Source organism: Falco naumanni, chromosome 6 (assembly GCF_017639655.2).
Source record: "Falco naumanni isolate bFalNau1 chromosome 6, bFalNau1.pat, whole genome shotgun sequence".
In the NCBI taxonomy this organism is placed as follows: Eukaryota; Metazoa; Chordata; class Aves; order Falconiformes; family Falconidae; genus Falco; species Falco naumanni.
This window is the reverse complement of record NC_054059.1, coordinates 73,264,220-73,290,505: the sequence shown is the minus strand read 5'-3', so window position 1 is coordinate 73,290,505 and position 26,286 is coordinate 73,264,220. Positions and strand designations below refer to the sequence as shown.

Sequence of the window (26,286 nt, the reverse complement as noted above, 5' to 3'; positions counted from 1 at the left end):
GCGGTCCTGGAGGGGACGCAGAGTGTTAAGAAGCAGGCCCTGCCCCACACGGATCAGAGGGGCCTGCGGCAGAGGTCTGCTGTGCAGCGCGTCGTGCAGTCCTGGCAAATGCTGAAGGCCAGCATGCAGAGGAACATCGGGGATAAGGTGGATGAGCTGTTGGAGCCAGAGAGCCCGGAACCCAGCAGCACCACGGAAGGCAAGCAGAGGCTGACATTCAACCTCTTGTCTAAGGTCGACACACTCTTCCACGCTGCAGATTTGGAGGACTGAGGAGCACCGGCAAGAAAAGGTGGGATGGGAGAAGCGTCGACAGAGCTAGCACTGCACGGGAGGATGGGGATGGTCTGGGCTGCCTTGTGCAGCTCTCACAGCTGTGTCGTTCGGGAGGTGTTTCTGTAGGACAAGACACTGCGGTCTGGGAGCGTTGGGATGCCGGTGAGAGCTGCGATGGCCTTTCACCGATGCTTGGTGTGGGCAAGAGGAGACGGCCCGCTGGGCACCCACCCAGTGCAGGTGGCAGACGATGGAAAGAAGTACCTGGAGCCCCTCTTGGTCCCCAGGATGTTGCTGTCTGCCCGCTGCCACCCTGCCTGGAGGGGAAGGCAGGACTATGCCTGGTTTGCTGTCCATGCAGCCCCCCAGGACAGGGGAACTGGAGGGAGGCAGCGGGAAAAGGGGCTGCAACTGGGAAGCATCAGGGTGGGAGGATGGAAGGAGGAAAGGGCTCATCTTGAAAAGCAGCCAGTGACGAGCTCTGTCCCCACAAATGCGAGACCTCGACAGAGAAACCAGAAGTGAACGCCAGTTTTTATTGACTGATTAAAACAGTAGTTTCCTAAAAACATCCCCGAGATCTCCTCAATTACTCAGTGAGGGTCTTGCACACCTGAAGCTGAGAAAGGTGGCTTTTCAACAGCTGAGTATGGTAGCAAGCTGAGAAAAGAACCCTTCTCCAATATACATGGCAAGAAAGATTCCAGCCGCAACACATACCAACCCAAAGAAAATAAACTGAGAATCTAGAAGGCCAGGGGGAGCTCACACTGTGCCAGGGAACCTGGCTGCCTGTGAGCCCATCGGGATGCTCAGCCACCACCAGTTCTGGGTCGGTAACCTCAGGAAGATGTCTGAGCTGCTGGACACTTCCCTGCCTCTGCCAGAGCCATGGGGGGGGGGGGGGGGGGAAGGACAGGGCCCCCACCGCTGCAGGGCCTTGGTGGCTGCTGGGGCATGATGTCCAGTGTCCGCCGGGGTGGGACAGGCCCCTGCACCGTGGAAGCAGTGTCCTCCAGAGCTATGAGTGGAGCAGGGACAGTGCTAGCAGGGGGGACAGGTACTGGGGCCGCTCTGTGCCATCCTCATGCTGGTGGGGCTGGCATGTCCCCAGCTGTCCCAAGTCCCTGCTCCATCCTCGTTTCAGACTGCCCCTCCAAGGAGCCTTTTGGGAGCACTCCTGTAGCTCCAGCCATGCAGCCCCAGTTGTCCTTCCCCTGGGGCCAGGGGCTGAGCTCCCCACCAGGGCACTGCCCATGGCCCCAGTGGGCACAGGGCTCTCAGACTGCCAGCCTGGGCAGTCCCGCAGTAGCCGGCTGGGCACCTCTGCCAGCCCCGGTGAGGGATGCACAGCCTCGGCATCGACACCATCCTCCAGCCCCATTTCTCTGGGACATAAGCCGCAACGAAGACCCACAGATGAATGTAAAAGAGGAGTCCTGGCAGCAGTAGCAGCAGCAGCCGGGAGGTGCCCCCCGAAGCTGCTGAGAGGCTGCAGGGAGGAGAATGGCATGGAGCCTGGGAAGGTTGTGCCACGGGACTGGGTACATGGGGGAGGCTCCCATGCTTCATGCTCCCAGCAGCTTCTTGACCATGTAGCCTGGCATGCTGTAGAGGAAGAGGGCGACCATGATAAGGAGCAACAGGGCCAGCAAGATTTTGATGATGAGCCACTTGTAGCGTGTGCAGATGAGGTATCTGATGGACTTGAGTGGGTTCAGGAACCAGAGGAAGGCTGTGTCCGGGCGGCTGCAGGGGAAGCAAATACCCATCATTAATGCCACTGCCACGGAGCAGGGATGCAGGGCAGGCAATGCAACATGGGCACAGTGTGCAAAGGGAGGTATGGGATCCCCTTCCCTGGGTAAACCTGCACAGAGTGAAAGAGCCCAACCAGGATGATCAGGCAGGTGGACATGGGGACTCTGCCCCACACATTCCAGATAAAGTAATGCAGGTTGGTGATGGAGTGTGAGGATGCCAGTTGACACTGGAATCTGGTGGTGAGGACTGGAGGGGAGGAGAACGTGGTGGGAGGCCAAGGAAGGGGACAGAGCCAAGAAGAGAGGTAGAGGAGGATCAGAGTAAGGAAAAGCAGTGGGACTGTGGATAACAGGCAATGGGGGGAACCAGTAGAGATGCCTCTGCCCCTGATCCTTGTTCCTACATCCCCCAGTGTGACCCCTCCTCACCTCCCCATGCCTGGCTTGCTCCCCGGGGCCACCCCACAGCATGTCCCAGAAGCCCAGGTGCCTGCTGAGGAGTGGGGTTTCCTACTTACTTGGGTTTCTCCAACGGATCAGGCTCATTGCGAGCCAGCCCAGCCGGGGATTTCTCTGCCTCCTCTTCTGTCAGAAGGTGCAGCTCAGCCTCGACTTTCCCCTGCATGGAGCAGAGACTTGTGCTGAGACCTAGGCAATGGTCCCCACCCCATTCCCCCAAGACACGGTGACAGAGGGGACCTGAGGGAACATAGGCAAGTGGGGGTGGGGTGTGGGGTGGAGGGTGACTGTAAAGCATGCAGTCCCCAGGATGTAAAATCCCTCCCTTTTTCCCATTCTTACAGTGACCTCCAGCTCATCATTCTCATCTCTGGCCACGAACGGCCACCAGCCCTTCACCCGCTTCTGCTTGAAGATGGAGATCATGGGCATCTCTGCCTCGTTCGTCACCATCTCCAGGCTGCACTGTTTTGCCGTCTTGGCTCCCCGGGGGAAGCGGTTCAGGTCCAGCTCAATGGCCCCTGGCAGAAGAAAGGGGAGCACAGATGCTGGCATTCCCAGAATCTGGAGTCCTTGGCTGGAGGTGGGCTGAGCCAGCATCTCCTGCCCTAGAGAGCAACTTTGAACTAGATCTGGGAACCAGAAAGCTGCTGTCTTTGCTACAGAAGCAGCCTTTGAACAGCAGCAGTGGAGACAAGGGCTCTCATCTTACCAGCAGCATCTAAAGGAGTTTGTAAGATGTTGTGGACCTGAGAAGTAGAGCTGCCCTTCCAGGTTCTGTTCCTACCCAGGCTTTGTCTCAACCCACACTGCTCCCTGCTTGGCCAACCACGGGCTCCTTGCTGGCTGCCCCATTGCCCCAGCACAGCGGACCCCCTGCTTACCAAGGAAATCATCAGCTGAGAAGTGGTCAGCATCCCAGACCTGCAGGGTGAGGCGAGCCGGGATCTTGTACTCTGTCTCATCCCAGGAGAACATGGACTCCTTCTTGGAGATGACTATCTTCTCCTCTGCCATCAGGTAGTCAAAGGGGAAGATGTAGCGCCAGTTGAAGTTGCCTTCACCAGTGAGTGAGTGGTAATGGACATCTGTGTCTTGCTTGTCCTCCTGCTGACCCTTCAGCCACCTGCAAGACCCAGAGGGGTGGCAATGTGTTACAGGAGGAAGGAGAGGGCATAGGACCATCCCACCTGTGTAGCCAGGATGTCTCCAGGACAGACTCAGAAGGACCTAAAAGGTGTGAGCAATGGGCTGGGGCTGCTCCATTCACCACAGCAGCACATCCAAGGGGCAGAATAGGCATGAAGGCAGGAGGACCCTAGAGGGAAGAGGGAAGTTTGAGAGCCAGAAATGCAAGCAGGTTGTCAGAGGTCTTTCTCTGGGTAGGGAGATGTTAAAGAGATGGACAGGAGCAGGGAGCGTTGCTGGGGAGTCTGGAGTGGAGCATGCTGGAGGGATGTCCCCATCCTGCACTGGTGGAGTGGACAAGTCCAGGGGAGGTTGTAGAGACCTTCTCACTCTACCACAGGGTAAGCAGGTGTCCCCTGATGGCAGCTAGGTCTGTGCTAGTCACCGCAGGCTCCCTGTGTCAGGGCATATCTATCTGAGCCCATCAGAGGTACTGAGGGCCTGATGAAGGCTCTGCTTGAGGGTAGGGGCGTCTCTGCTAAGCCAGTCTCCAGCAAAGCGAACTGAAGTGCCCAGCTCAGCTAGGCGTCACGGGATGGATGATGGATGGGTGGGATCCACCATCACTGGAGACAGTGCGGTCCCAGCAATGCCACCCTGGGAGACAGGGTGGCCACATCGACCTTGCCATCAGATATGCTTGTACCCCCAATTTTCTGGCTCCAGTGAGCAGGATTCCCAGAGAAAAGGGGACACAGAAGATGTTCCATACCTGCAAGTCTTGGCCCTGGGAAAACACAGCTTTGATTTAGATTCTGAGTGCCCCCTGGAGCCTTTCTCTGATGAGCCTAGGTATCTCCATTCCCCAGGGTGCTCTCAGGGTCTTTTTTGCACATCTGTTCCGAGGGGCTGCAGCCAGCACAGACACGACCCCATGCTCAGGCACCCAGTGCAGTGTTGTTTGCTCAGACTCTGAGCGTGCCAATGCCCTGCTCTACTTCACAAAACACAAAGGTCAAGCAATCCCCCACCACACAGATGGGGAGGGGCTGGAGCATCTTGGATTCAGGGCTGTTGCAGAAAAGCCACTGGGCTAACAGGACCCAAGATGCCAAAACAAACCCATTTTTTTTCAGATCAGCATGAGGTGCAAGTAGAGGAACCCTGGTGTGAGCTGGTGAGGCTGCAGAGGAAGCACTGAGCAGTTTAACAGACTGGTAGGGCATAGCCAGCCAGCAGCCTGAAGCACCGCTGCATTGGCTTGAGGTCCTGTAAAGAACTGGGATGTGCATCCCCACATCTCTGTACAGGCCCGTTTTGGAAGGGGCTTTCCCTTACTGCTGGGTGAGAGGGAAGTGGAGATGGAAATCTCCCATTCAGCTCCAGATGCTAGAACTGGAGGTTGCAGGGCTGAAATGCCAAGTGGGGAGATCAAGACAAGCTCAACAAGGGGAAGTGGGGCAGACAGGACCAAGCAGCGAGGCCTTGGCCATTACCCCCTGACACAGATGTCAGACATCCCTCCTGCCAGGAAACATCACCTTCCAAAATCACCTCATCAGTGCTCCAGATAACAACCTGCAGCTCAAAGCTGGGCAGCCAGGCCAGGCACAGCAGCGGGTCGTGCAGCCAAGAGAGAGGGAGAGGCAAGAAACACAGCACAGAAGACAACGGCAGCATTGGTGCTATCTGACCTTGCACCACAGTTCATGTTGTACCCCCACATCCCCATGCCAAAACCAGCCCAGGGACCCCAGCAAGTGCTCTCACCCACCCCAGGGAGAAGCAGAGGAAGTGATGCTGGCACGCCACGCTGTACCTACCCCCTGACAAAAATGTCACTAGATTTCTCGCCAGTGAAGTAGTCATCGTCCTCCAGGATGACCTCATCTGTGTTCCACACTATAACTCTAAGCTCATATCTGGCAGGAGAAAGGGAGACAAGGAGGTGAGGTGCAGAGGCAGGGGAAGGAGCAGGAGGGAATGGGGTGATGCTGCCAGAAACCAGGGGCAGGCACTGAGAATCTTATCTGAGGGATCAGGACAAGAACAGGAGGGGGATCCGCACAGGGGCTCAGATCAGCCTAGGCAGGGTGAGTGGAGCAGCGCAGAGAGCTTTATCTCCCTCCACTCTGAACCTCTGCAAGGTCCACACCAAAGGCTCAAGGGGACACCCTAGGCTTGTTCTTAGGTAGGTCTGTGCCTAAAAACGGGGTCTGCAAAACAGAGTCCAGCTCTCTGCCTGGTTACACCACCTTACTCAGCAGGGCTGTCGCCCCTTAGAAACGGGCGTCACAGTCCCCCTTAGGTCTCCAGCAGGTTCAGGGGCTCTGAGAGGTGCCCAGCACTGTCTTTTGTGTGAAGCAGCTTGGGTTTTCTCAGTCACATTGGGTTTGGTTGGGAATTCTGGTGGTGGAGGAAAAGCAGAAGCCAGATTCCTTGCAGGGTGCAGCTGCAACGTGGAAAGGCTGGAGGATGGTGGAAAGGCAATGCAGCCATGTGGCCACAAGCACAACACATTGCTGAAAGTACCAGGGAGTCCAACAGGTGAGAGGAACGGGATTTACAGCTTCCTTAACCCACCTCCTCTCTATCTCCTTCTGGCATTGCCCTGGCTGAGTCAAGCTGTGGGACTACTGCCATCTCTTCCAGCCCCCTCCTGTCTGCACCCATGGGTTGGCACTTGTCCCATGCACTGCCTCTCCAGCACCTAGCACTGCCTGCTGGTGTCAGGTGCTCCCAGCAAAGACAGGGGAGATGGATTAAACCCCTAGGACAATAACCAGGCACAATCTTGCTTGAAACAGGCTATCTACCTGTAAACTCTCTTGTCAGCCCATCAAGAGGAACATCTCAGCTCCAGCCCATGGGTCATTGATGAGCACAGCTCTCCTGGGTTGCACTTTAGACAGCCTCTGCCTTTCCAGTCCACACTGCTGTCTGGAACTTGCCCTTGGCCTCAGCTTTCCTGCAGCTGCCTGCCCTGCTGCTCAGACCCCAGCTGCAGCCCACTGGGGTCAAGGCACATTCTCTCCATCCAAGGCATTGTCTGCTGGGCATGGATATGCAAGAGACTCCTGCCAGGATGCTCAGTGCCATCCCTGTATCCCAGCTCTGGAGGTGGGAAAACAGGCCCAAAGGCACAGAGTAGCACAGTAAGGCAGGACTAGGAGGGATGTCGAGGGAAGAAACTTCTTTTTTCTCTCTAAATGAGTTGGTAGAGGGCAGGGTGGGGAGGAAAGAACTCTGTATCACAATGTCTGTTGGCTGCTCTGAACTGCTTGGATTGACCAGCTCTGTCTCAGTGACCTCTTCTGTCCCAGGCTCCAGCCATCACCTCCTGGAAAGGGCCTGGGGATACCTTTGCCCTGGGCCAATCCTTGCCCTGGGCTAACCCTGCCCTTTCCCAGGAGGGGGTCAGGACTGGGTGCACAGGTCTGCCCTGGCTGGGGACTGGGTAACCATTTAATTTCCTAGTCTGTACAGATGAGAAAGATGGGGAGCTGCAGGGAATGGAACAGACAGGATAACACCCTTCAGGAGTGGCGCTGGAGGGGGCAGACATATCTCGATGCCTCCAGTCTCGGGATCAAATGCCAGCATGGGCAAGGTACCCAGGCAGAGGGCTGGGCCGGGCCATGGAGCATCAGCAGGAGAGGGGAGAAGCAGGGCTTCATCCCCAGCCCTGAGTTTTCCCTGGGGTTGGCTGGCTAGGAGGTTCCTTACTTCTTTGGTTTCCTGGGAGAAATATCAGTGGCAGGGCCGGGCGCTGGCATGTCCATGGGGAACATATCCACCCACATCTCCAGGCGACCCTGCAAGGTTGGAGAGGTGCAGTCAGCTCCCCTTGCCCCTCCTTGCCCCTCATCACCCAGCAGTAGCCCCAACTCCAGCATCTCTTGCCCTTCAACACCATTCTGGCTATGCCAGATGCGGAGCAGGGCAAGGTTCCCCCATGCCTGTCCTTTTCCTTGCAGGAACTTCCTTCCCTCCCTGCAGAAGTGTCCCATGGCATGGCATGATGCCAAGATGCATGGGCATGGGGTCAGGGGACCAAGGGACTTGGGGATATGAAATGAATCATAGAATCATTTAAGTTGGAAAAGACTTTTAAGATCGTCAAGTCCAACCATTAATCCAGCACTGCCAAGCCCACCACTAACCCATGCCCTTGAGTGCCACTTCTACACATCTTAAAAGCTTCCAGGGGTGGTAATTCCACCAGGTCCCTGGGTGGCCTGTGCCAGTGCTGGACAACCCTTTCAGTGAAGAAATTTTGCCTGATATCCAATCTAAACCTCTCATGGTGCAATGTGAGACCAAAATGGATGCAGGCTGGAGCATGAGTGGCATTGAAGATCTGCTAGTGTCAACAGGTGACTGTTAAGGGCTGTTGATGCCCAAATGCTTCCGCTGCCTCCACTGCCCACAACAAGGTGGGTTATGGGTGGCCTGCCCAGCTGACATCTCTGCTCTGCAGCATGGGCTGCCTCCACTTCTGCTCTGGGACTTTGAGGACCTGCTCGATGCCTGGCTTGTCAGGGTTCAGCAGCGGACGCGTCTCCACGTGCTCCGGGACCAGCTTGCAGCCTGCCCATGGGATGTCTTCCCAGTGGCGCAGAACAGTCAGGGCCAGGTGTTCATCTGTCTGCTTCTTCTGACCTGTGTGGACAAAGGGAGGGCTGAGCTTGGAGAACCAGGGAGAGACACCAGGAACAGCAAACAACCCTGTTCCTTTAACCCTGCTCCAAGGGTGCAGACCTGCCTGCTAGCTACTCCTCTCCATTTCCTTGTGTACAATTTTTCCTCCAGCCAACACTTCCTAACTCCTCTCTTTCTCCCCTCTCTAACCCTAGTCATTTACAGAAGGCCCAAATCCCCTGTCAGTCTATGTTTTGCCAGGCTGAACAAGCTCCATATCCATTGACCATGTTCTCCTCCTCTTCTGCACTCCTCCTGCACCTTCTGCACCTGTCTTCACCTCTCCTGTGCATATGCAAGTGCGCTGGGACACAACTGTTATTTGGGGATGCAGTTACATGGAGTAACCCTTCCTGGAAAGGCCAGGGTGGGCTGTCTTCATTGCTCTTTGGGCATACACTGCCAGGAGAAAGTTTTCAAAGGTAGCTTTGGTGGTGCTATGCCACGGATGCCCATGAGTGATTCTGAGAGCAACCTGCTGGCCTAGGTGGTCTATAAGACTCTAACTGGTCACACACTTGAAGGTCCATTTAAGGTGGTGGATGAAAAGTGCAGTGCTGCTTTGGGGTAATGGGGCCACTACATCCATCTCCAATCCTGGATGATAAGGGGTACCCCAGGCCCTTGCTCCCCTCCACAGCCTTCATCCCACGGGGCAGATACCATTTTCATCCTCAATCTCTGTGAGGCCGGTGAAGACCCTGTTGGCAACTTTCACTCTTCCTCCTGGCCCAAAGTGTGGCCCATCCACCTTGCCATCTTTGCACAGCTTGGACAGGATTTGGGAGGGCTTCATGGGGTCACGCCAGGTGTTATAACCATATCTGTGAATAGGAGGGCAGGGTCAGTGAAGTAGTAGCAAGATTTAGAGGAAAAAGCTATTTTGTTCCCCTGTGCCAGCAAAACAAATGTTGCTGCCACAGAGGACCCAGGATTCACAGGGAAAGGATCTGAGGCAGCAAATGTGAAACTTAGAGCAGACTAGGTCCCTCGGTGCTTCGACTCTATACTTTGCTAACACCATTCCACCCCAGCCCCTCTACTCTGTGCTGACTCAAACCTGAAATTCCCAGCACACCCCACTTGACTCCTGATGCTCAGCATTGCTGCCTTGGCCCTGCTGCTATTTCAGCTCAGGCCTTACACCTCAACCGAGTCCCACCAGAGCCCCTCATTCCCTTCCTCCCTGCCCTGGGCTCCTTACAACCCACTCCACTGCTGCTCTGCCCTGTGGGTCACAAAACCTGTCTTAAGAGAGAGGGTAGAGCACAGACTCCTCCATTAGCAGGCAATAAAGGAGGGAGGTTCCTACAGGAGATATAGGCTGGGTGTGGAAGATGAGACAGGCATGGGTCCAGGCAGAAGGTTGGGCAGAGAAGGCTTTGCTCATACATGGAGTAAGTCTGTGACATCCCACAGGTAGCTCGGTGCTTGCTGTAGTAGCGGTTCTCCAGATCAATCTTGGTCTCCCCAATGAGGTCGTCAGTCCCCACCAAGTCCCAGTCGTACACTGCCACTGTCAGCATGGACTCCATGGGGAAGGTGGCCTCAATGTCAAAGGATCTAAGCCAGGGGAAAGCAGGTGAGGGGAAAGAGAAAAGCTGTTGAAGGTTTTGGTGGCTACTCAAGACAGACACATGGGTGAGGTGGGTCTGTTCCAGTCTTAGGACAGCGTTTAATTTGAACCTACTGATGCAGGACGTTTGAGGTAGGGGCTTTAACTCAGTCTTTGCACGGGCTGTTTCAGATCCAGCAGCCCTAGACAGGAGGTGGCACAGGGCAATTGCTTGACCTGGATGTCTCAATAGCCCTGAAACTAAGTTTGTGTGTCACTGGCTACCAAGCCACACTCCCGCTTGAGTTTAGGCCTAATGGTTCCTGAGGTAAATACTTAACCTTGATCAGATATGAACATCTCTTAAATAGCCTTTACTACATTGACCATACAGCTGGCAAAGAAGGACAGGCAGCTGAAATGAAGATGCCTACACTGCTTGTAAGGAAAGTTCTGTGTGATGAGTCCCATCTTTTGAGCTCAAGCAGCAGCTGTGGGACAGCAGGTCCAAGGCTGGCAAGCTTGGCTCAGGCTTAGCTCATCACCTCCAGGTGCAGACAGGTAACAGGGCTGGGGCAACTCACTTTCCAAAGACAGGATTCAGCTGCTTGGAGATGTAGTTCTCCTTGTCTTTGATGTCCGTCTTCCCCAGCTTGATGGCAATATAGGGGTCAGCTTTCCCATTGATGTCAGCTGGGTGAAGGTCTGTGGCCTGTGCAGAAGAGATGTGATAGATCAGTGCCATGCACGGTAGTGGAGAATTCAGAGATGGCCCCCTTCTCCATCCCTGAGAGCATCTGGCCTTGCCTGGCCTCAGGCATGTGGCAAAGCACTTTGGTCCCCCTAAACAGTGTCTTCATTTAAACCGGGGGTAAATCCTGCCTTGTGTTAACCCCTGTCCTGGTTTGGGGAGGGGCTGGGGCTGGCTGTGTCTCCTCAGAGAGACATAACCACAGTCTCCTTTGTCATTTCTTTCATCTATGGAAAGAAACGAGCTCCTCTAAAGAAATACCCAGAGCAACAACCTGACCAAGATGTTGACTGTCCCCTTCCCCTCTTCCACTCACTACATTCAAGCCGAGGGCTGCTGGCTTCTGCCTGTAAAGGGGGTGATTATCCCCAAACTCTCCAGTCCCAACCTCCATCATGGCACACATGGGCAGATGCCTATGCTAGGACACATCCAACCAGTCCTGGTTGTTGGTGGTGCTGACCAGGCTAGTGTCTACTATTGCAGCCTCAGTCTGTTGGTGATGGATGGGAGACTCGCTACCCCATTGGGCAATGGGATGCAGCACTAGATGGAGAACCATGCTAGCGGGAAATGTAGCTAAAAGGAGGTTGCATTTGTAAAACACTGGGACAAGGTGGTGACAAAGGGCAGCCCATGTGCTTCTAGCAGGCCTGAGATCTCTCTCAAGTCCCCAGCTACAGCACCTTGCTCACATGCTTGGGGACACGAGGATGACCAGTTTAGGGGTCAGGAAAAGACTTTTTCCAGAGCACGCTCCATATACAAAGAAAAGTGCATTAGCTAGATCTGATCAATAATCATGCAGTGCATGTTCAGGGAGGTGCCATGCCCTTTAACTAGATCTCTTAGATCCTGCCAGCTCCCATTCTGCTCCACGGTGAAGCATCACTGAGGTGTGGTGGCTATGTAAGGAAACAGCACCCCCCAGTCTGGACTGATCAAAATTATTCACTTAAGCACTAGGACAGACACACCAATCCATCCTGCATACCAGAAGAGAAGTCTCTGGATCTAGCAGTAGCTTGGATTTCTCTTGCTCCCAATGCTTGGAGCACAAAGCTATGGAGACACTGTTTAAGTCCCATCAACGAGCTGCTTCAGTCCTCATGCTGCATCCTTGGCCCTGATGCACTGAGAACTAAACCCCAACATCCCTACAGCTCTGGGACCACCTCCCCAAGACCCTTACAGCTTTGGGACCACCTCCCAAACATCCCTACAGTTCTGGAACCAGCTCCCCAAAATCTCTACAGCTCTAGGACCACCTCCCCAACATCCCTACAGCTCTGGGACCACCTCCTCAACGTCCCTACAGCTCTGGGACCACCTCCTCAACGTCCCTACAGCTCTGGGACCACCTCCTCAACGTCCCTACAGCTCTGGGACCACCTCCTCAACGTCCCTACAGCTCTGGGACCACCTCCTCAACGTCCCTACAGCTCTGGGACCAGCTCCCCAACGTTCCTACAGCTCTGGGACCAGCTCCCCAACGTTCCTACAGCTCTGGGACCAGCTCCCCAACGTTCCTACAGCTCTGGGACCAGCTCCCTAACGTTCCTACAGCTCTGGGACCAGCTCCCCAACGTTCCTACAGCTCTGGGACCAGCTCCCCAAATCCCTGCAGCTTTGGGACCAGCTGCTGGGCATGTGCCATGGGAGGGAGCGCAGGATCACGCCTTACTACACCACACAGTTATACTCACCCGCACAACATAGACTCGGACCAGGACATTGATGGGGTCATTGCTGGGGATCCCCTGGAACATGCCGAAGTTGGGGTCATATCCTGCCTCCTTGGTGATATCATCAGGGAGCGGCACTTTGTAGACACATATGGAGCCCTAGTGCGAGTTCACAGCCCAATGAGTCTGGCTGCCCAGGGGCTCAGGGTAAGCAGACCCATCCCAAAACACCTTCCTGAGGACTCAGCCAATATTCTTGTTCCTAGCCACGTGCTGGAGCAGACAGGCCAGATCTGGAAAATTCCTCCACCACACAAGCACCTCTTCAGGGATTGCAGCCATGAGCAGAGAAATTGGACAAAGGGAAGGAGGCCTGCAGAGGAATCGGCCTAGCAAGGTGCTCATGGACAGGGATTTCCAAGAGTAAAACTGGCAGGAGGACAAAAACAATGGGAATACAAGGGTTGACAAAGAATGGTCTGGGAAGTCGTGAACTACCAAATGAAATACTGCTTGGTTTCTGTGCTCTCAAAGCATCTGATCCTAGCTAGGGGTGGAACTGTCTGCTCATCTCCTCTGCTAAGCAAACAAAGGGCAAAACTGGCATCAACAGGCTTCATCTGGCCAGGATCACACCCTCAAAAAAGTTCTTGTTCAAGAATCTTACAACTGATAGATGTGCTCCTGCATTGCCTGGGGACTGGCAATGGTGCAATGTGACTGTCAGCCCTAGGTGACCAGTGTTGGTGAAAAATGGTTTACAGACATAACCCAGGGCACAACTTAATTCCACAGTGGGCAAGAAAGAGAAATTGCTTTTCCCTTGGCCTTCTGTAAGAATCATCAAGGGTCTGTTTGCCTGCAGATCACCACCGCTGTGGATGTGCTCTTTAAAGATACCTGATCTCCGGGGCTATCCTTGGAGGCTTTCCCTCCCTGCAAGGGGCTGCAGCTGGGTCAATGCAAAATGGCTTCTATGGCATCCAACCTCTTCCTGCTAAACCAGCGTTAGCAAGGAGAGAAACCTGCTGGCAAGGGCTTCCCAAGCTCAACAACCAAACTCACTTTGAACCTTCCCACTATCCGCTCCTCTTCTGTTGCATTGTCATCGTTGTCCCCAATCTTCCCACGGAGCAGGTTGAAGGTGTGCAGCCAGTCCTCAAAGTTATCAAACTCTGCTTCCAGCTCTTTGTTGAAGACCTGAGATGGCAGAAAGTTAAAGGACAAGAATTAGATGGGGGTGGGAAAGGTGATGAAAAGATGTGGTGACTACCTGAGTTAACTCAGAGGGAACATGGGCTCCCAGTGCCCAGTTCTCTAAGGAAGGGAAAGGACCTCCAGGGTCATTAGTTTGGACCTTGATGCCACAAGCACCTCCCTGAATGGGTAACGTACAATAGGGAAGCTCAGCTGAATGAGGCAGCTGTCTGCCCTCTGTGCAAGACCCAGGTTCAAACTCCTTCTGAATCCCAAAATCACAGCCTTTAATCCTAATAAACACCACGGGCCAGCAGATTGAGCCAGAGCCCATCCCCACTCTGAGTCCTGGCTGGGCCAGCCATAGCCAGGCTGGAAAACTCCTCCCTCCAGCCAGGGCACATCCAAGCTGCTACAAGGATGATTCTATCCCAGGGCACCTCCTTTTCCATACAACTTGTTACCTCTGACTCCTTCAGTCTATGGTGAGAAGCTAGCAGTCCCAAGACACATCTCACCTAGGGTTTAGCTAACCCTCAGATAGGCAAGGTGCCTCATGCAGGGCTGAGCCATCCTCCTCTGATCTCCAGGTGGCTGGCACTGCCATCCTGCCAGACTTCCAGCTTGCCACTGATCAGGCAGTGCCTTCTCCTCCCCTGCTGACACACGTACCTTCAGTTCATCAATTTTCTGCTTCTTCTTCTTCTCGGGAAGCTCAGGGGCTGACGGTTGCTTCTTTTTCTTATCATCTTTGGGTGTCTTGGACTTCTCCTTGTTCTTCACTTGACCCTTGAAGCCTTTCATGGGAGAGTCATCAAGTTTGATTTCTGAATCCAAGGGGAAGCGGTGGGGAGGGAGGAGATGGAAATGAGGGTGAGGAGGGGTGGAGGGAACAGGGAGGGGGAACTTGATCAAGGTCCTTCAAACAGGAGGAGCATGAAAGCTGGCAGCTGCTACTGTCTGCAACTTGCATCCCAGCCCTCTCCTGTCTTTTCTTGACTCTGCCCAGTGCTGCCCAGGTCACAGCATCTTCAGGGGCCCAGAGGTCTCTGCACAGGAAAATTCCAGAGCTGACCTGAGCAGGAGGCATTTGGAGGACTACAAAACATGGACAGAGTGGTAGGCTCTGGGTAGCTTCAACAGCAGTCAGAAAACCTGATCCTGCCTACAGCATCTCCTTTTCTTCCATCCACTGGAGGCTTTTCCTGCTGTATGCAGCCTGCAGAAAAAAACCCCAGCCGAGGTATTGCGGAAGGGACAGTTCGTGATGCTCAGCACCAGAGTACAAGCTGCTGCACTGAAAGAGGTGTTGCTCATGACCAGCTGCAACGACAGGTTGTTTGGGTCTCTGTTCAGAGCAACTGCCAGGCATGGACTTCAACTGCATTGGGAACAGGCTGCCTGGAAAGGCACAGGACCACAGCATCACAGAGTGGTTGGGCTGGGCAGGGACCCCTGGGACCACCCAGCCCACCCCCTGCTCAAGCAGGCTCTCCTACAGCAGCTGCACAGGATCGTGTCCAGGTGGGCTCTGGACGTCCCCAGAGAAGGAGACTGCACAGCCTCTCTGGGCAGCCTGTCCTCATGCTCCGGCACCCTCAAGGGAAAGAAGTTTTTCCTGCTCTCCCCACGGAGCTCCCTGTGCTGCAGTTTGTGCCCGTTGCCCCTTGTCCTGTCGCTGGGCACCGCTGACAAGAGCCCGGCCCCCTGACACTGGCCCTTAAGGTACCCGTGTGCATCGCTCAGGTCCCCTCTCAGCCTTCTCCTGCCCAGGCTGAACAGCCCCAGCTCCCGCAGCCTTTCCTCACCAGGGAGATGCTCCAGTCCCTCATCATGGTGGGATGTTCAAAGAAAACTTCTCCCACCCCTCTACAATCCCCCTCCCTCACTGCCTCTGCCAGCTTTCATAACTGCTGGGCAATGCAGATGGGGACAGACAGGTGATGAAGACTTATTGCGGAAGAGGAAAATGAGGAAGGAATAGGAGTGTCAAGGGGAAATGGATCCTTCTGAGAAGACAGAAAGAAAACATTGTGGGGGGACAAAAGACACTCTCAGCAGCCCTGTCATGACAGCAAGGTTAGGGAGAAGCTACTTAGAGCTGTCTCCAAGTTTAGAAAGATCTGGACTCATCTTTCTCATCATACGAAGACTAGTCTTCCAAAAGAAACCAGGTTCTGTATTTTTCTCAGCTGATGGATTTTGCATTGCCCAGGCATGACAGCAATGTGCTGTCACGGGGACATGGAACATACGGAGAACAGAGGTGAAAGTCCTCAGGGAAACCTGTCTAAGCCCCGCTGGTGGGACTGGCAAGGAGCCTCTAGGCCGCATATGGACAAAGTCACCCTTGACCAACATGTCCCAACTCACCGGTATTCTTGGCCCACATCACTTGTGGTACAAAATCCATCTTGCCCAACTTTAGATATCTGCAACACCCCATCTGAGCTACAGACCCCTGACTTCTGTCAGAGAAAAATGCATTTAGGGCACAATTCATCTTATCGTAACAGTGTTGAAAGTAGGTCAGAGAACTTGCCCTAAAAATGCCTATTTTTCTTCAGTGCCTGTGGTAGAACAGCAGGCCAGGAGACCTCTACATGCAGGTAAAAGCAGTCAGATTAGATAAATCCCAGACCTTTTATCTGGTTCAATCCTCCTTTGTAAAACTGGAGCAAAATTAAAAAAATAATAATTTAAAGTCTCTTGCAAAATGAGGATGGAAAACCCTATGAAGGTGATCTACAAGTTTCTGTTAGTTGTGTGCTCAATGGACTTCAAGCACACAGTCCTGCACAGCCAAAGCGACAGGACTTTTAATGACATACTGACTTGTGGTTGCACAAGAATGTCATAGAATCATAGAACATCTCAAGTTGGAAGGGACACATCAGGATCATCGAGTCCAACTCCCTGCTCTTCACAGGACTACCTAAAACCCAACCATGATGTCCTCTGACAGTAACACAGATCCTGGTCAGTAGTCTGCATTACTTGCATGTGGTCTTCCTGCCAGCAGAGATGGGTCAGAGGCTGCCAGAATACCATGCTCTGGTTTGAGGTCAGCTGGCATTAGCGTGTTAACCCAGTGCAGCCCACACCGGGCCTGCATTCACAGAAATTTTTTCTGCATGGGGATATACAACAAGCTGCGAGCACCCGGTTTGGCAGGACAGCAGCAGCAGGCTCTGACAGGGATGCCCAAGCACTGAAAATTGTCCTGGTCCCACCTTTCTCTGCCATGCTCCCCCTCCCGTTCGCATCCTGCTTACCCTCTGCAATGTCCACTTCCTCCTTCTCCTCCGCTTCTGCTGCAGCTGCTTCCTGCTGCCGGAGTTGCTGGGGGAGAAACAAAGGGAAGAGGAGGGGGGTGTTGTGCTGAGGTCTCTGCTCACTGGAAATGCCTAACTCAGGGTGACAGCTCTCTCTTCCCATCTCAGCTGCGAGCGAGGTTCTGGCAGTGCTGGAGAAATCAAAGATGCTCAGTGCAGCCTACAGCACTGATGCTGTTAAATACCTGTATCCCAGTACAAACCAGCCACAAAGTCCACCTGGAGTGTACTCAAGGAAGAGGAATCCTGCTTGGTTCTTCCAGGTAAAGAAAAAAACTTTTGCCAACAGTCAGGCAAGGTTAGTACAGAAAGCAGCACAGCCCCAAGCCTTTGGAAGTAGCTGGAAATAGATGAGACCTCACAGGCAGGAAACATTTTCCTTTTCCCTACTACATCATCCCTCCTCTGCTCTGCACCCACCTCCTTCATCGTCTCAATTGAAGCAAAATACTTGGACCACCAGTCCAGCATACTCTCGTCCACCTCCTCCTCTTCTAGTCCCTCATCTTCTCCTCCTTTCTTCTTCTTTTTCTTTTTCTCCTTCTCTTCCTCAGACTGCTGGGACAAAGGAAGCAAAGACAGAGAAGAAGAGAGAGCAGATGAAAGTGAAATGTCTCTTCAAGCACAAAGGTGGTGGGTGAAGTGTCCAAGAAAGCAGAACCCTCCAGAGTGGATGGCCTCATTAGCACTGTCCCTTTTACAGCCAGACATTGAGGCACAGAGCAGCAAAGCAAGATCACAGAACGGGTTAGGTTGGAAGGGACCTTAAAGACCATGCAGCTTCCACACCCCCTGCCACTGGCAGGGCCCCCTCCCCCCAGCCCAGGCTGCCCCCAGCCCCGTCCAGCCTGGCCTTGAGCCCTGCCAGGGATGGGGCACCCACAGCTGCTCTGGGCAGCCTGGGCCAGCACCTCGCCGCCCTCACAGGGAAGAATTTCTTCCTCATCTCTCATCTCCATCTCCCCTCTCTCATGTAAAGCCATTCCCCCGTGTGCCATCGCCACCTGCCCTTGCCCAAAGCCCCTCCCCAGCTTTCTTGCCGGCCCCTTTAGGCACTGGCAGGTGCTCTAAGGTCTCCCCGCAGCCTTCTCCTCCCCAGGCTGAGCCCCCCCAGCTCTCCCAGCCTGTCCCCACAGCAGAGCTGCTCCAGCCCCTGAGCATCTCCCTGGCCTCCTCTGGCCCCACTCCAGCAGGTCCATGTTCTTCTTATTTGGGGGCCCCAGAGCTGAACACCCAAGGCTCTAGAGAGATGCAGCATCAGAGTCCTGAGACATCTTCTCCTTTCCATCATCCCTTTCATCCATGCATTTCCCAGGCTACAGCACCTGGATTGTACATGGTAACAGTCCTCCCTCTTCCCAGTGAAGTACCCTGGGTCTTCTTCTTGGTACAATAAAGTCATTTGCAATTGATATCTGGTTGTGGTGGGAATAATCTGCATCTCGCCCATGGGGTGCTATCTGTTCTGCTCCTCCTGGGACAGCTGGGCTGAAAAGTGCTGGCCCAGAAGAGCTTCCCAGTCTGCAGGAACCAGGCCACTGCCATATCTGCTGGTGAGACAGCACTGTTCTGTCTCTGCTTCGGGATGATGGGGAGTAGGACCCTGCCTATCTTGGGGTTGGTGAGGATGCACGGTCCATTGAAAGCCACACAAAAGGGTGGGATAGGGAGTGGAGGGGTTAGGAGCAGGGATGAAGAGCAGATCCATCACTTACCACATCCACCTTCACCACTGCATCGGAGTTCTGTCACCCGGGGCGGAAGGGAACAGGGAGAGGGAGAGCAGGTTAGCAGCGCAGCCTCGGCCGAGTACAAATGCACACTGGCACATGCATGCGTTAGAAGTCACAGACAGCTCCCCAGCGGTGAAGGAACCAAACACCTTGAATGAAGAGCCCTGGCTGGGAAAGTTCTGACACACCAAACCCATCTCCATGGGGGATATGTCTCTCTGACATATCCCCCATGAACCACAGTCCCAGACAGTGAGGGACTGGGTCTGGAAAGATACTTTGACCTTCAGCATGGATAACATCTCTCTGCTCTCTTGGAGCTCTTCTTGTCTACCTAGGACAGTCTGAAACCTACTGGGGTTGATTTCAAGAAGCATGTGGATGCTGGGGCATTCCAGACGTATTCATGAACACGTATCCTGTAGCTCCCGCAGAATGAAGCTGTGTGAGCAGATGTACATGATACAGCCCATACCAGGAACTCTACGTATAGGTCCATATGTGAAAGCACCTTGTTAGGGTGTGTATGTATCTGTCCACGAGTGCTTGTGAGGCTTTGTATGTGCCGTAGCCTTTCTGTTAATGCGCACATGCGAGGGGCCATGCATATCTGGAGCCTACAACATGCCTGTAGGCACATGTACGCACATGTGCTGCTTGTCTGGGGGTTGTGTGCGCACATTGCTGCAGAGGGCCTCCTGCAAAAAGAAATCTGTTTCTTTTTTGTGAAAGCTCTGGAGCAGAAGGGTATGAGGAGGAGCTGAAATTCCTGTTCTGGGCAAGAAAATGGGCGCAGGCACATTCAGTGTGTGAACAAAGCCCATTGCCTCCGGGACACATTGCCTGCCCAGTGCATACAGTGCCAAGTTTTCAGGGCCAGCACAACCGGTCTAAAGAGCTTTGGCTGCCTCAGACTGACTCTGTGTGCCTGGATCAGCTCCATGCTATGCACATCTGCTGTGTCCCGTACAGCTCAGACTTGCTGTACAGCGGCTGTGCAGCGACACAGCACTAACCACCCGTCTGGGCTGCTAGATGGGCATTTCAGAGAGGTGAACAGGCATTTCAAAGAGCTGACGTAGCCGTCTGAATATCTCAAATCTATTGTAAAAAGGAAAAAGTACTGGGGAAATGTGCGTGACCCTGGCTGCTTGCAGGGACTGCATAGCGTGCAGTGCTTCCAAAGGGCAGGATCGCTGCAGCTATGCAGATGGGGAACTTCTGATGGGTCACTTGTGTCTGCATTGGTCACAGACAGGGATAGGGTTGTGCTAATTCCCATATGACTGTTTTTGAAGGAAAATGTAAAGCTGTCTAATTCGCATAGCCCAGGACAGTCCTTGTCTGGGCAGCAAGCACCAGCTAATTTCAGCCAGGACAGAAAGAGGCCAGTTTGTAGCACTGATAATGACCCAAGGCCCTTCATTTCAGGCATCAGCCCATCTCCATGTTCAGCAGGACAAGGCAGCCTCTGCCTGGGTGGAAGCCCTCAGAGACTGGCAATTCAGCAAGGAAAGAGATGCTAAAGCGATGCAGACATATGGATACTCACAGCATCCAGCTTCACCATCGTCTCCATCTTCTTGATGGGAACCTCAGGTTCCATATTGACAACAATCTCCCCTGTGGGGCGAGAGCGATGGGCCCTGTTGGTCATTGCCAGATAGCCATTGAGGTGCTTAGCTGGACAGAGGACAGAGAAAGAGAAAGAACAAGAGAGAAGGATAGTGTAAAGGAGAAACTGAGAGCTCAGGTGAGATCCTACAGGGTTCATGCAGGAGCAAGGTGTGACCACCTTGTTCAGAGAAAAGCGACAGTGGAAATGAGCACAGACCCTTATGGCATGGTTAAAAACCCCTTCCATAGCAAAGGAAAGCAGATGATGAGAAAAGATTGGGTTTTTTCACCTGCAGAAGAGGCAGAGAAGGTGATTGCCCTGGAAATATCAGCTGGCACAAACACAACCACAGGTCCAGACCTCTGGCTGGAACCAGGGATGGCCCTTGGCAATCCCCCCACAGATCTCCTGTCCCTGCCCAGCCAAGAGTGCCTCCACTTCCACCAAGGACTGGGAGGAGCTGAGTAATTTCAGTGGTTCATCAAGCCCTCAGCTGCTGTGTTGGGTGCAGGACAAGTGCGTTTGTGATGTTGTTTTCTGTGGGTGTGGATAGATGGGGTAGTGGTTGGGACTGAGAGGGTGGCCTCAGTATGTAGCTTTCTAGTCTTTACTCAGATAGTAGCAGCAGCAGGCACCAAGCATGGCAAATTCAATTCCCAGTCTTGAGGAACATTTGGGGAGTCTAGACAGTCATGAAGCCGCAGAGATGTCAGAGGTGAAACAGTCTTTCTTGTCTTACAGGTATCTGGGGGAGCATGGGGTTATCATAGTGAGACCCACAAACCATAAAAAAGCCAAAGGGGAATCATGGCCTCACACCTTGTAGCTTCTCACCCCCCTTGGCCCAAACCCACAAGCATGGTTTGCTTAACCAACAAGCAGGCAATATCCCATAACCCTTACAACCCTCTACCCATCTCCTCCTCCATGCGCAATACCCCACCAATGACCCACACCAGCCAGGTCCCCATGGCCCAAGCCTGGTACCTGTCATATTCCATTGCTGGGCTTTCTTATCTGGTGGGCGGTAGATGAACTTTCGGAGGGAGCTGACAGCGTGGGACCCCACCAGGGTGTAACGCCCAAAAGCCCGGCAGTCCACCACCCGGATGTTGAGGGGTGGGTGGAGCAGCTCATTTTCTGGGAGGTCCTGGGAAGCAAAGTGTGCTGGTTATCAAGGGCTGGGTGTGGGCTGTGGAATATCTGCTTGGGTGGTTGGAAAGCCCAGTAGGGACTAAAACAGGGATCATGCTGGAGGAAGAGGTCTAGAGCAGTTCCAGTAAAGCATGGCTTGGGAATCCTCAGGGAAAGACCATCACTAACTGGGATGGTGCACACGTCCTCCATTGCTGTGGGGAAACTGAAACAGGGGGCTAGAGGCCATGGTTTGGGCTCCAGAAAAACGGGTTTCAGCTGAGGGCTCAGAGGGAAGAGGAAACACTCACCACTTCAAACCACTTGACCAAAGTGCTGAAGTTGGGGTTTTTCTTGTAGTTCTGGATAAGGGATGACTGGACCCCCTTCCCAGCACACTCAATGTCCACACGGGGCCGGTCCACCTGGGCCAGGTTCACTCTCTTTAGATCTCTGAGCCCCCAAAACAAGATCTAGGGCAGGAGGAGGAGAAGGAAGAACATAAATATGAGAGGGACTGCTCCTGGCTGGAGCCAGGCTGGAATCAAAGGAGTTGGTTCACTGTATCTTCCAGGAGCAAGGAACCTACTGCAAGTGTCATTGCCTGGGCAGTAGTGGATCCCTGAGGCATCTTCTCTTCCTCCACATGACTCAGGGCTGTAGCACAATCTCTTTCTGCCACCCCACACCTGATCTACAGCAGCTTAAGATTTCCAGCCTGCTGCCTTTGACACTCCCTTTTCTGCCTTTGCAGCCTTTTTCTGCCATGGGACTCCATAGAGCAGGACTAGACCAGCTTGGTCCATCCACAGTGGCTCTTGATTCAGCACCGGCATTGTTTTGTCAAAATGGTATCAGTATCACTGGGGAAACCTCCCTCTCCCTTCCTGAGAGAATAGACTTCCACCTATTATAGAGTGGAAGTCTATAGGGTAAATAGATCGAAATTTACCGTAAACTGAAATTTTTCCACCTCCTGATTTTCTGTGGGTGCGTTAACCTTGCCTGTCAGAGGAATACAATTTGTTTGACTAGATGCAAACGTGTGGAAGATCAGGAGCTAGGACCCCTTTAGAGACCTTGAGATGTGGTCAGCAGCATCTCACCTGAGCAGAGACACCTACAGCCATGGGTGAATTGTGCACTGAACATTGCTGACTGTATTGCCTGGATCACCAGCTTCTACCAAGTCAACCAAGGGAGAGAGACCTGGATGGGATGTATCACCCTTTAGATATCTACAGGTACATGAGAGGCACCCCATCCTTGATGCCTGAGATTGGTGGGATGCAGCCTACCTGATCTATGTGACAGCTTTGGATGGAAATTACATGGGTCTCTCTAAGGTGCCCTGCACTACATCTCAGCCCAAGTGCCATCTACTTGCTACAGTGCTCACATTTAAGATGGCAAGGAGTGATCCAGTGTCCTGTTCTTTTAGGGCTGCTGCAGCCCTGCTCCCTGTGTAGCCAGTACAGGCAGATCCTTCCAGTGCGGACACCTGGTCTTAGTGCCCAGCTAGCCATCCAAGCCTCAGAGATCCCTCCTGGCCTTCAAACACCCATGGACAGCCTCTCCTGCCCCACGCAACGCTGAACATTGACATCTAGTGCTCCAAGGCAGTTACCTCCACTCTGTATTTACTCAGCACTGGCCGAATCCCCAGTGGTACCGGCAGGATGGGGCCCCGGTCCATGTCTGTGGGGCCGTCAATTGGGGGCAGGTCTGACTTTCCCCCAGGACCAATCTGGAAGAGATGCAGTGTGGATTAGGGTCTGTTCCTTTGAGCCGGTGCTCAGCTGCTGGGAAGCAATTTTTTGTCAGTCTCGGCTGTAACTGGCACACCCTGGCCTCATGCACTGTGTCTGTGGTGTCTCAGAGGGTGCAGGAACAACAAGGGCTGCTGAGCACCCAGCTGACTGTACGGTGCAGGTACTTTGGGAAAAGGCACACACGCGAGCAGAAGGTGCTGGGCAGAGCTGTGCTGCTGCACAGGAAAGACCCAGCAGCAAAGCAAACTTCTCAGCCCACCAACGTACCCCAGCCCCAGGGCTGTCCCTTTTCTTCCTGCAGGGAGTTGCATCTGCCTGGGCTGAGTGCGCAGAGATGCAGAAATGGTCTGAGAGCTCAGCCCAGGAGCAGGTTTCAGGTCCCATTTCAAACCCAGGGTATGAAGGAGAGCAAATATCCCATGAAAGCCTTTTCCTAGAGAAACCACCCCATTGCAAAGAAAGTTGGAGGAAGAAAGGGTTTGGATGAGCACCTGCCCTGGCAGACAAAGGAGATGGGAAAAGCACCTTGGGGAGTGGGACAGCAGGTTCAGCAGCTGCCTGCAAGGCTGCCCTGATCTCGCCACTACCATAGGCCATCTGAGGACATTGCAGACAGACAGGCATGTAAAGCAAAGTCTCCTTTGAAATAAAGGAGGACTCAGAGGTGGAGGGAGCACATGGTACCCAAGGGTCCACCTCCCCAGGCACTGCCTGCTCCTGGCAAGCACAGATGCCAGCCTTGGGACCACTGCTCCTGGCTGGTGCCCAGCTACATTAGAGATGTCTGCGGCAGGTTGGCCCTTGCATACTTAAACCCACCAGCACAGTGCTGAGTTTGCTGGGGACTCTCTTTTTTCAGCTGGGACATCTCACACCCCCTGCACACCAGGAGAACACTGAGACATATCCATACAAACACAAATTTCAGTGTATGGGAAAGGAGGCACAAAAGCAGGAGAGTTTCTCTCTGCTACCTCCTCACAGACCACAAGGCTAAAATTTCACCGTATTCCTGAGATGATGCTATGAATTCACACCCTTTTTTCCTGAGACCTACAAATTGGCACCTCCAAGAACTCAAGAACTTCCATTGGCATCGCCCATATCCTGGTGATGATAGAGTCTGGGCTAACATAATGATTTAGGCAGGGTGTCCTGTTCAGCAGGGTGCCTGGGACTCATGACACATCCTGACCAGTGTAACTGGGCAGGAGCTTCCTTCTCACTGGGTTAGCAGCTGTGCTAAACCCTTCTAGTCTTTCTAGGATGTATGTGCTACCTGCTATTTGCAGCAGCTAAGATACATAAGCATGGGTTAAGCCTTGCTGCTTTGCAAACCTCCACCCCATCCTTTCCCTCCCTCGGTCTGAGGTGGCTTTGGCCAGCTGGTACCTGGAGCAGCTCGAAGGCAGCCAGCAGGTCACCTGCTGTGGAATTGCCCCGGTAGATCTGGTAGTACTCCAGCTGCGGGGGGAAGCGCGGGGGACAGTAGTGCTCATCTGACATCTTCACCACCGGTTTGGCAAAGGTGCGGCCCATGAAGTCAGCTCTGCCCTGGACAGGCAAAGAGAACATTTGGGTTTGCTTACCCAACGTGAGCCCCACATCGTGATCAGAACAGGACCAGCCCACTGGGCCTGAGACACCAAAGCTCAGTGACAGCTTTCACTCCTGGCTTCTTCAAATAAGGATGCCCCAACCCTGGCAGGTTGGATCAGGCTTGTAGCAACCTGGTCTAGTGAAAGGTGTCCCTGCCCATGCCAGAGGGGTTGGAACTAGATGATCTTCAAGGTCGCTTCCCATCCAAACCATTCTATGAGTCTATGAAATAAGGTGAAGGAGGTGGCCCTGGGCTAGGACAGCAAGGAGGCAAGGGCTGAGCAGCTTTTTTAAAGGGAAAGACTCAAGTAACATGTTCTTGCCTCCAGACTCACAAAAGCTCTTGCTTAACTCTCCAAAAATAAGATATTGAGTCTGAGACGTAATGAGCAGCAGAGGCCACTCATGTCATGGGAGATGTCGGGGGGACCATCTTCCAAGGGTCAGGAGAAAAGCTGCTTCTCACATCCTCTGTACTATCCACCTTGCCTCCAACTCAGGAGTCATCACAGCATCTAAATTATAAACATTTTCCTTTGCTGGCATTCATCTTACCACTGTGTCCTGGTCATAGATCTCAATGACAATTATGGGAGGGTCATCTCGCATCTCATGAACTTCTCCATACAGCTCCACGTTGTCAAAGACCAGTAGCTGGTCCCAGGTCGGGCAAAGGGTCTCATTGAGAACCTGGAAGAATGGGAGAGAGACCTACTGCTCCAGACAGGAGCAAAGGCCCTGTGCAAGGGCAGAAGACCAGGCGCTGGTCTCAGCTGCCTGGCAGCACTAATGGGCTGCTGCACACATTTCTGGACCAGTGAGGCACAGGGTATCTCCCAAGGATCTTCTGAAAAAAAAAAAACCAACCACCAAACCCAACAGCTGGCAATCAGACAGAAATTACTCCCAGCATCCACCAAGCTTGCTAAAACTTGGCAGTCCTCAGCCTAGGAAGGGAAAGACACAAAAAACATTTCAACATGCTCCAGTTTCTCCTAACCAGGCAGGTGAATCGCAGCCACTGGGATGCGGGGTAGCCATGTGTTGGCGCGGGGGGAACATGTCATGAAAGTGCTCCTAGGGAAGGGGCTCCTGGAGACAGTCAAGCCCCAATGCCACAGCTGTCTTCCCACCACAGGACCCCATGATCAACCTAATCCTTGATTCACTAGCAGTCACAAGACCTGTGGCAGGGGAGCAGGATGGAGAGCTGATGGGACACACAATGCCAGAGCCCAGCCCACCAGGTCAGAGGATGGTCTTTACCTCGGTGCATTGGCTTTGGGAGATGAAGAAGACTCGTGCAAAGGGGTCTGAAAGGCCACTGCTGTCGGCTGCAAATAAACTCCTGGCTTGGTACATGTGGGCTCGCAGCTGGAAAACCTGCTTCTCTGCAAGAGAGAGGGGAAGTGAGATCACTTGATATGCAACCTTGGAGCTCAGCCGTGGGGCTCAGCTTGCAGAGCGAGGTCTCAGGGGCATGCTTTTGCTCAGGGCCAGCACTGATGAAGGGTATAGACTCAAAGCATGAGTCCAAAATGGATAGGGACCTCCTTAGCATCCTGCTCACCGTGTGTGGA

The 26,286-nt window shown here is 53.5% G+C and overlaps 1 protein-coding gene across 14 annotated transcripts in view; it reads right to left on the bottom strand.

The window, feature by feature from the left end:
- Window positions 1-792: 792 nt before the first annotated feature.
- OTOF (otoferlin) overlaps window positions 793-26,286 on the bottom strand; it is a 115,797-nt gene continuing 90,303 nt past the window's right edge. For 3 of the 14 annotated variants that reach the window (XM_040599107.1, XM_040599116.1, XM_040599120.1), the window contains 23 exons: window positions 25,973-26,097; window positions 25,262-25,396; window positions 24,500-24,661; window positions 22,963-23,082; window positions 21,647-21,808; window positions 21,189-21,351; window positions 20,136-20,266; window positions 18,566-18,595; window positions 17,271-17,408; window positions 16,791-16,857; window positions 14,188-14,342; window positions 13,384-13,518; window positions 12,340-12,477; window positions 10,467-10,594; window positions 9,720-9,890; window positions 8,991-9,151; window positions 8,146-8,288; window positions 7,353-7,441; window positions 5,450-5,548; window positions 3,383-3,624; window positions 2,841-3,019; window positions 2,558-2,658; window positions 793-2,025 (listed from right to left, as the gene is read on the bottom strand). In XM_040599107.1, the coding sequence (XP_040455041.1) occupies window positions 1,845-2,025; window positions 2,558-2,658; window positions 2,841-3,019; window positions 3,383-3,624; window positions 5,450-5,548; window positions 7,353-7,441; window positions 8,146-8,288; window positions 8,991-9,151; window positions 9,720-9,890; window positions 10,467-10,594; window positions 12,340-12,477; window positions 13,384-13,518; window positions 14,188-14,342; window positions 16,791-16,857; window positions 17,271-17,408; window positions 18,566-18,595; window positions 20,136-20,266; window positions 21,189-21,351; window positions 21,647-21,808; window positions 22,963-23,082; window positions 24,500-24,661; window positions 25,262-25,396; window positions 25,973-26,097 (3,155 nt within the window). In that variant the 3' untranslated portion in view covers window positions 793-1,844. The remainder of the gene's footprint in view (window positions 2,026-2,557; window positions 2,659-2,840; window positions 3,020-3,382; window positions 3,625-5,449; window positions 5,549-7,352; window positions 7,442-8,145; window positions 8,289-8,990; window positions 9,152-9,719; window positions 9,891-10,466; window positions 10,595-12,339; window positions 12,478-13,383; window positions 13,519-14,187; window positions 14,343-16,790; window positions 16,858-17,270; window positions 17,409-18,565; window positions 18,596-20,135; window positions 20,267-21,188; window positions 21,352-21,646; window positions 21,809-22,962; window positions 23,083-24,499; window positions 24,662-25,261; window positions 25,397-25,972; window positions 26,098-26,286) is intronic. The other 11 variants (XM_040599110.1, XM_040599117.1, XM_040599113.1 and 8 more) reach the window with 8 other exon arrangements.